This window comes from Papilio xuthus, unplaced genomic scaffold, assembly GCF_000836235.2.
Source record: "Papilio xuthus unplaced genomic scaffold, Pxut_1.1 DF827679.1, whole genome shotgun sequence".
In the NCBI taxonomy this organism is placed as follows: domain Eukaryota; kingdom Metazoa; phylum Arthropoda; class Insecta; order Lepidoptera; family Papilionidae; genus Papilio; species Papilio xuthus.
Genome location: NW_013530970.1, coordinates 39937 through 49005, shown reverse-complemented (window position 1 = coordinate 49005; position 9069 = coordinate 39937). Strand labels below are relative to the sequence as shown.

The 9069-nt window shown below is 41.6% G+C and overlaps 2 protein-coding genes across 2 annotated transcripts in view; one reads left to right on the top strand and one right to left on the bottom strand.

Annotated features, from left to right (window-relative positions):
* cts (cis, cis-muconate transporter protein) overlaps nucleotides 1-7106 on the top strand; it is an 18000-nt gene extending 10894 nt beyond the window's left edge. Inside the window, exons 2-11 of the mRNA XM_013312168.1 lie at nucleotides 2557-2675; nucleotides 3393-3516; nucleotides 3690-3833; nucleotides 3930-4212; nucleotides 4374-4479; nucleotides 4891-5022; nucleotides 5103-5241; nucleotides 5333-5472; nucleotides 5650-5847; nucleotides 5943-7106. Coding sequence (XP_013167622.1) covers nucleotides 2567-2675; nucleotides 3393-3516; nucleotides 3690-3833; nucleotides 3930-4212; nucleotides 4374-4479; nucleotides 4891-5022; nucleotides 5103-5241; nucleotides 5333-5472; nucleotides 5650-5847; nucleotides 5943-6148 — 1581 coding nt within the window. The 5' untranslated portion in view covers nucleotides 2557-2566 and the 3' untranslated portion in view covers nucleotides 6149-7106. The remainder of the gene's footprint in view (nucleotides 1-2556; nucleotides 2676-3392; nucleotides 3517-3689; nucleotides 3834-3929; nucleotides 4213-4373; nucleotides 4480-4890; nucleotides 5023-5102; nucleotides 5242-5332; nucleotides 5473-5649; nucleotides 5848-5942) is intronic.
* On the bottom strand, nucleotides 7100-9065 carry LOC106117753 (uncharacterized). Its single transcript, XM_013312169.1, has 4 exons — nucleotides 8734-9065; nucleotides 8480-8633; nucleotides 8190-8350; nucleotides 7100-7974 (listed from the first exon to the last, which is right to left on the bottom strand). Exons 1-4 carry the CDS (start codon nucleotides 8846-8848, stop codon nucleotides 7817-7819), a joined length of 588 nt encoding a protein of 195 aa, XP_013167623.1. The 5' UTR covers nucleotides 8849-9065; the 3' UTR covers nucleotides 7100-7816.
* Between the last annotated feature and the right edge of the window lie 4 nt (nucleotides 9066-9069).

The following is a 9069-nucleotide window of genomic DNA, read 5'->3' as shown; positions in this document are numbered from 1 at the left end:
GTCGCTTTGCCACCGAAGAAAACAGCTCGATGCCATGTTTCTGTACAAATTGATCAATGGCTACACTGACGATTCTTACTTAATATCAAAATTATCCATTTCTGTACCTTCTAGACTACCCAGATATACAAAATATAACCCGTTTGTTACTAAGGCAGCTCGTACGAACTTAGGCCTTCACTCACCGATTAACAGATTGATGAATACATATAATGCTATGCATAACTCTTATGATGTAGAAAATCCTAAGCATACAGCGAGAAATAATGCGCCCCTAATCGACATTTTCTCCAATAAAATATCTTCTTTTAAAAAATATATCCGTAATGTTGCTAATTAATTTAATTCATGTCCTCTTTCTTTCCTTTGTTAACTTTTTTATTTTTTGTTGTTTTCACTCTAAAAAATTTCAGTATTTTTTGTTTATGTATAAGGTTTTTGTGTTGTTTGTTTGTTTCATCATTAATCTCGCATGATGTGTACACCTTTAATTGTGATAAGTTATTATGTGTTTTCTGTTTCTGTAATAAGGTTTTTTTGAATGTCTTATAACTTAACCGTTGGTGTATCATAAATAAATAAATAAATAACAGCACGCAGCGCGTTGCTAGCGCGCAGAGGAGGCTTTAACGAGTCAATTCACACACGTGCTCCAAAATCGCTTCAAGGAAAACGACACGGCTCAGCTGTATGCAACACAAGTTTCGAATTCGTACAATGTTTTAGTTCAACACAATTACGTTAAACTTATCAGGGATTGCACAATTTAATTAATTATTATGTATGTGTGTTAGAAAGGACAAGGACTCGAACGCCGACTGCCGAGTCTCAAAGTTTAGTAGCAGAGTTATCAAAATGTAAATCTTCTCACTAATTTTATAATTTTTATGTACACAAACGCTTTGAAGATAAATTGGATACAAACATTGAACATAACCAAAATAATTTAGCTAGTTTTTCCTAGGTCGCTAAACAAAGTAACATGCATTTTACTGTTTAACACAAATTAACTGATATAGAGCATAAATATGCTGCGCGTAAATCGTTCAAGTTACCGAGTTATTTACAAGAAAACCTAATGACTTAAACTTATTATGTGGCTATTTCCAGAGATCCGATTACTTTTTGTGTCGGTTTTTCTCCGGGACAACATCAAGCGTGACAAACCGACGTGTTCAATTAAATAAACAAAAAAATCGTCAAAACATAACTAGCTTCTTTTTGTTTTCTATTCATATATATTTATTACACGATACATTTACATTTACCATGCGGTTGAAGTCGCGGGCACGATGTTAGTTTGTATGGAGTTGTACATAGTATACATAGATGTTATAACACAAAGTGGTACGTGTGAAGGAATACTATTAGCAACAGGTTTGCCGCCTGTCACCCGCCGCGCCGCCGCGCCGCCGCACCGCCGCACCGCCTGGCGCACTTTGCATACGCGGAAGCTCGACCCTCGCTACTCGTTACACCTTCGCGACTAACCTTGGTTTATTATAAATATATATATTGAATTAATTACCTATTTATTACAAGGTAGGGTCTATCCCAATCGACTAACCAGTTTCGAAGTCAGGAGCTGGAATTTAACGAACTTTTAATGTGAAATGGGGATGTAATAAAAGCTCAGTTGGGTTGGACTGTCGTCGTCTGTCCGTCGGATGAATGTGGATTGTAAGTTCCCAGTAAACTACATGCTGAGCACTAATTTTAATGAAAATACCCCAAAAACCTGATTGTAAATTTTAATAATGTCTGGGGACGTTTCAATCGCCTTTTACTTTGCAACATTTGTTTTATTGATACCGAACGAGATACTTTAGTAAATCTTTAAAGTAATAAACTGGCAACGTGGAATTACAGCTATCAACACATAGTTAACATCAAAACTTCCTTATTGATTAAACTTTTTTCTCGCAGCACATGACATGCTCTGACAATAACGACTCACTAATGTGTTAATTAACTCGCTTGTAGAGCAGAGCGAGCACAGTTTGCGTTACAATGACAACTTATTGTTAACAATTGTTTCACAATGTAACACTATTAAATAATATTTATTCAAAAATAACAGAAACGGGAAGGATCCTAGCACCTGCCCTCGAGCTCCACCTAAAATAAATGCAAACTAAAATATCTCTTCTTAAGACTTTTTCATCCCTTTCTTAATAGATAGTGGACTGGGAATAGTTAGGTTCGTAGGTTGTGAAGACACACATGACACACATGACTTTACGTTAATGGAGTGAATCAGTAATGCAATATTTTACTACATATTATTTCGTTAGATTGCTTTACGATAACATAAACACAACAGGAAATGAATAACACTTTGATACAGGTTACTATCGTAGATTGTTTTGTACTATATTTTTAAAATATAACTTAATTTTCAACAGACTCAAGGACAACATTAAAAGGCAACAGCCATAGATAGCGCTTCGACACAATTACAGTGAGGTGGCTTGAACCACTCAGTTAGTTTAGCATTTGATAGTACAATCGCTTTGCGTGCGACCTTCCCTCAAAGGTATTATTTTTTTGTTTCAGAATAAACAAAATGTTCCAAGGAGGCATCTGGTCGAAGCTGCAGGGCTACTACAAGTGGTACGTCCTCGGGTTGGTCTCCGTGGGCTACATCCTGGGCGAGTTAGGACACTACTTGATAGGTGAGACCTCCCGCAACATGCTTTGCTCGGCCACTTGTCAGTGGCAGTCGTACAAGCAGTGGCTCCACCAGTGACGGCTGCGGCGGCCATGACACTCACCCTCAGAGTACGACACTAACTAAAGCGCGGGCGCGCGGCAAAAACTACAGCTTTAATATTATTCTTTTTTTATTACAAGTGAACGAGATTATGTTTTTTGTTAGCCTTGTTAAAATAAATGTTTTTTATATGTTACGTATTTATACTTATGTTATTTATCTGAAAGCAGCATCTCCAACAATGACATGACATCGGCATTTTAGGAGGAGAATATGAATGTGGAAGAGTAAAAAAGGGTTAGGTGTCGGCAATGACTCCACCCGGTTTTGGATTAAAAAAATTAAATTCAATCTCGTAAATTGAAAGAAACAAAGTCAAGGTCATTAATTACTTTTTTTGCGAATCCCTTTCCTTACCCTTACCGACAAAAAGGTGTTTACCTTTCTACGTAACTTTATCAACGATAATTACATGGAATGTCTAATAGTATGAGAAAAACTTAAGCAGCTAAAATAGGTGGCCACAGTCCCTCTAGTTATTGTAGCAAATTTCATGGCGTTTTCTTTAGATTTCAAAGTGATCAGCCCAAGGAGTTTTATATTCCCCGAGATCGGAGAGCCCCGGAGATAGGGGGTTCGCTCCTGTTGATAGTTGCATAACAAAGAGGCGTTTGTTCAGGCACGACGTCGAAAGTGACAGCGGAGTACCTGCACTACGGGGACAAGGCGTGCATGCTGAACGCGACGCACCTGCATGTCGCCCAGCTGCCCCAAGTCTGCGAGAAGGTCAACTCCTCCGACATGTAAGGCTGCATAATGACACACACACACACACACATGCACACGCCACCTAAGTCTATATAAATATTTTACTTTACGCATAAACTTATTTTACAATTAGCAAAAGGGTCGATTTTAGTACGCATTGTTATCATTACATGTTTTATAGTAAGTGTATATGACCGATTTCTGTCAGATGCGAGTCGCTGACGCTGAACGGTACGCGGTACTGCGAGTGGGGCTACAGTGGTCTGGGGCTCGACTACCAGGTGCTGGCAGGGCCCGCCTTCATGGCCGTCTTCACCGTCGTCGGCGTCATCATCGGGGTCTTCGCTGACAAGTACGTCATTTATCTCATTGTCATACGCTACTCGTTCATATCCACACAATGGAGAAAACGAGCGTCCACTCGACTGACACTTGCACTCTCTTGCAGGTTCAATAGGGCGCGCATCCTGTCGGCGTGCACGGCGGTGTTCGTGGCGGCCATCCTGCTGATGGGCAGCGTGACGGAGTACTGGCACCTGGTGGTGCTGCGAATGCTCATGGCGGCGGGCGAAGCGGGCTGCAATCCCCTGGCCACCGGCATCCTCACCGACCTCTTCCCGGAGCACCAGCGCGCGCTCGTCCTCTCCATCTTTAACTGGGGCATTTACGGCGGCTACGGCATCGCCTTCCCTGTCGGGAGGTACATCCCCACCCTCAACGCTTGGGGACTCGTAAGTTACATTGGCTCCGCCGGACTAAGCGCGCTTACTTATCCGCTGCAAATTAACTCGGTTAACTAAAGCCTAGAGGCATTTTAACGTTAGAAGTGTTTGTTGATCGTAAGCTACAAACGAACGAGTGCTGTATAATGTATGTGTTGTTGGATGTGCAGAGCTGGCGCGTGTGCTACTACGGCGCAGGAGTGGTGGGCGTCGTCATCGCGGCCCTCACTGCCCTCACACTGCGCGAGCCCGAGCGCACCACCATCGGAGAGGAAGGTCGGTCACAGATAATCACCTTCCCGCAACACACATATCGTATACTGAGGAAATTATACTCATTTTAAATATAAGTATGGGGCTGGACAAACACAATTAGAATAGAATTGTATTATTAATACTATTGAAGTAAGGTAGTTAAGTAGAGTTAGAGTAAGTTAGAGTGGGGACAAAAGTTAACTAGTGACTAGCCACCTTCTCGCATCGAGCGAGGTGCAGCTACCTATAAGTTTTCTCCTTGAAGGCGAAGACGTCAAGACTCGCAATTTAGACTCCGTCTGATGGTCCGGTGGAAAAAAAACGCCGTCTAGCTAATTCACAATGATTAAAAGGGTTCAATGGAGTGCAAAAAGATACGAATATCCAGCTAGCTCCGTTATTGTATGAAAGAAATAAATTTTGGTGTTACAGGTGCAACCCCCTCCAAAGGCAAGGACGCCTCGCTCGAGAGCGGCAAGAAGATGCCGCAGGTAACGATCTGGCACGTGATCGCTCAGCCGCGCGTCCTGCTGCTCTGCCTCGCCGCCTCCATCCGGCACTGCGGTAGGTGCTCCACCTCCTCCCCGCCCCGCACCACACCCTGCACCACGCAGCGTTAACGCGTCTCCTACAACTGTTCGCAGGCGGCATGTGTTTCGCGTACAACGCGGACCTGTACTACCGTGACTACTTTCCCGACGTCGACCTCGGCTGGTGGCTGTTCGCCGTCACCGTCGGCATCGGATCCGTCGGCGTCGTCGTCGGCGGCGTCGTCTCCGACAAGTCTGTGCTATATGCTCTCTCTCTCTGTATCTCCCTCTCTCTGATGACATCCCATCACTAACATCTGTGCGTATGTGTGTGTTGTGCGCAGGTTCGTGGCGCGCATGGGCGTGCGGTCGCGCGTGCTGGTGCTGGCGCTGTCGCAGCTCATCTCCACGCTGCCGGCCTTCGGCTCCGTCGTATTCGGCCCGCTCTGGGCGATGATCACCCTCGCCTTCTCCTACTTCTTCGGTCAGTTCTTTACTCATTATTAAATTACAGTCTATCGCCAGGTAACTGGAATAGTTATCACTGAGGCGTAACTCAGAACCCCAGCGACGAGTCCTACATGCGAATACAAAAACGAAGGTGAATAGAATCGTCTAAAATCACAAATAAGGTAAATAATGTTTGTTTGTGGTATTGCAGCCGAGATGTGGTTCGGCATCGTGTTCGCGATCCTGGTGGAGATAGTGCCGATGTCGGTTCGCTCCACTACAGTGGGTGTCTTCCTCTTCGTGATGAACAACGTGGGCGGCAACCTGCCCATCCTCGTGGACCCCGTCTCCAAGGCCATCGGCTACCGGGAGGCAATCATGATCTTCTACGCCGGCTTCTACGGCATCAGTGAGTCCTACATTCAGCGCCACCGCGTCGCACTCGCACTCGCACACGGTCGCAGGACGTGCACTTTGTATAATATGACACACATTTGTTTACAGGCAGCATACTTTTCTTCCTGACGATGTTCCTGATGGACGGCCCGGCGCCGGCGGAGGCACAGGGCGGCACCCAGGGCGGGGCGCCAGGCGGCACCCAGGGCGGGACGCGCGGCGCAGAAAACCGCGCCTTCAGCCACGACGAGAGCACGCTCCCCGCCGCCCGCATCCCCCGCGCCGGCCTGCCCATAGACAACAGCAAGTTATAGAGGCGCGCGCCACAGATAATGTGACGCGTTCTCGGCGCCGTGTTGAGGTCGGGTCGATGTGAAAAATCGATTCTTGCCATAACTGAAGCAATTTTTCAAAAGTGGTTTGTCTTTTTCGATGACTTCTTTTGTTATTGCATTAATTTTGTTGAATATTTTTATTGAATCGAATGGGCACCATTGTGGCAAAGACAATTGTTTTGCAACTTTACATTTTCGTTTCTAATGAAAGTCTAAAGTCGTTATGATTAAAAATGTATCAATTTTTAGAGTTTTCGAGTTGTTTTCGTGAATTTTGGCTTAAGAACGTTATAAGCTGAAAATTCTTCGAACTATAATTGATAATTGCTTTATATGAAATTTGATAAACTCGGTGTCCAGCAAATGTTGAATGAGGTCGTGGCTGGTGGCAGAGAGGATGCCGCCTATGCCAGTGACCAGAGAGCTGGAGGGCTGTTCCTGTTAGGTTGTATATTTAAATGTTCGAAGTAAGTCGTTGTTACGTAAAAGTACAATTAGAACTAGTAAATGTTGTGTATATTTATAAAAGAAAACAAAGAATAACGTTGTTTATAAATTAAAACACAAATTTTTTTCCACAAATTTCCTCTGTCGATATTATTCTTGTCACAATTTTTTGACTAGCTAGACGATTGTGAAATAAATCTCGTAAAGATTTCACAAAGTTGGAAAGGCACACTAAGAAACACGTCTGTAATTGTTAAAACATTGATACAGAGTAGTCAACATTAAGTATGGACTACAATTTTTAAATCCAACATATCCGGTACATGTTTTGTTAAAGAAATAAAATAGCAAGTTGAACTTGAAATAGTTTAAGTGCATTTGTATAAGAAATTAATGCAACAAAAAGCAGTTATAAATGTGATACTGAACTTTTGTACATATTTATATTAGGCTAGTTTTTGTTCTTGTAAATAAATCATTGAATATTGCATATTTGAAGTTTTATTAAACAACAGCAGCCCTACGCTATAATACACGCCGGCAGCTGGCGCTCCAACGCGAATTACGTAGTCTTCACCACCTTGGACTATTGGACCCTTCGGGCTCGCCAGTACTCCACTCCTTACTAAGCACAAGGTCGACAACAAACTAGTCGCCCATTTCTTGCGCTCTTTGACTCTAACGTTCACAGCTTGTAGACCATCTAAACTTTGCTTAGGAAACTGCACCTGCCGCTGTTCTACTAGACAAGAATGGATAGATTCCTTCGCTGGGTTGCGCGTCACTATGAGCGCGACGCTTTCTCATCTCTTGTTGCATGGTCGCGGCGGAGAGACGGCAGTGAGTGCCAGTTAAACATAAAACTTTGCACCAAAGCGAGTGCACTCCCCACACATGGAACCCTCCGTATGGGGACAATGTTAATGTTATTTTTCATTTTAACATTCAACACAACGTTGTGACTCTGCTATTCATAGTGACGCGCCGGAGCATTTCTTAGTACGCTAAATCTTATAATCCCCGCTTCGGCTACTATTGGGAAAATAATGTAACCTACAGATTTTGAAACGAAAAAAAAATATTCAGAGTTAAATATTTTATATTTAGGTAAAAGGATTTATTACTGGGCATGTGCTGGCTGTGTTTATTCTTTGTTGTTTATCTTGAAAGTAACAGTGCGCACAATGTCTGAATAAATAGTTACGTTCGGTCAGTACACTCGGCAGCAATCAAGACATTGCCGTTACTTGCGCTTCTCCTGTATTTGAATATCTTCTCTTTTCTCCGGGACTTCCAATACTTTGTGTCGTCTTGTAATAGAACTTGTTCTCCGCTGACCGCCACACTCTTTATTTTGGCTGAAGACAGAAACAAAATAAAATAATCTCTCTCTTATTAAAAAATTATAGTGAACTGCTGAATTTGTTTCATTTTACAAAAAAATTAATATAATATTAAAATGTAAGAAATATAAAATACAAAAGGTTATTTAATAATTTTTAACACTAATACGGTTGACTACTATTTTGAATGAACAAAAAATTCCAAAATAAATTTCACAGTAGTGGCGCACCTCTTTCATCTAATGCTTCTTCATTTGTCAAACATTTTCTTCTTTTTATATTTCTTGCTACTTGATTGTGTATTTCTGTTGTTGAGTCTCTGACATCTTCACAAGACAACAAGTCCTTAGAGTCTTTGAAGAGTTTAACTCCGCCTTTAACTATCTCTCTCCTGAAAACATATCAACTGTTTCCTGACATATTCATTTACTAATGTTTATACAAGTATAGAAAGGCCAGTCTCTGAGAACTACTTCTTTGTCATTGTAATTATAAAGTTTTAAGAAATCACTAATCTTACTTAATTTTAGGATTTTCCACTTCAACAAATATTAAATTTCTATTAATAATTTCTGATACTTTAGCAGCAATCTTCTTCTGTAGCTCATTGGATACTTTGACATCGTTGTAGTGACCAGCTTCTTCCAAATATCTTTCGGAACGGAATTTCTGATCTACAAATTTGACAATTTTAGTAAGTAAAGTAGTATAACTGCATTGACAATATAATTATATGTACATTTTTAGTAAGTTTATACGAATTCATAAACCTACCGACTACTCCAATTTTTGACTTATTATTCACGGATTTCATAAATGAGTTATCCACAACACCTTGAAATCGTGATAAGTCTTCTTCTGACGAAGAATCTGACATTTTGCTCTCCATATATAACAAACTAATTTCTTACAAAGATTTGATTGACTCCGAAACTATTGGACCGCTATGAAAATTCCTTTACTGTAGGAAAGCTACCCTATCGCTGGGACCTTTATAGGCTGCATATTTTTCTTCGTTGTTTTTTAATTCAGCGCGGATGAAATCGCTGGTAAGTGCAGGTAAAAATAAAATAAAACAATTATAACAAACAAAAATGGAAAAATGAGTAT

Coding starts and splice junctions, on each gene's coding strand:
- LOC106117753 (XM_013312169.1), bottom strand. CDS start 8,848: ATGGAGAGCAAAATGTCAGATTCTTCGTCAGAAGAAGACTTATCACGA. Junction 8,351..8,479: donor GTGGAAAATCCTAAAATTAA/GTAAGATTAGTG, acceptor ATATGTTTTCAG/GAGAGAGATAGTTAAAGGCG. Junction 7,975..8,189: donor AGAAGCATTAGATGAAAGAG/GTGCGCCACTAC, acceptor TTCTGTCTTCAG/CCAAAATAAAGAGTGTGGCG.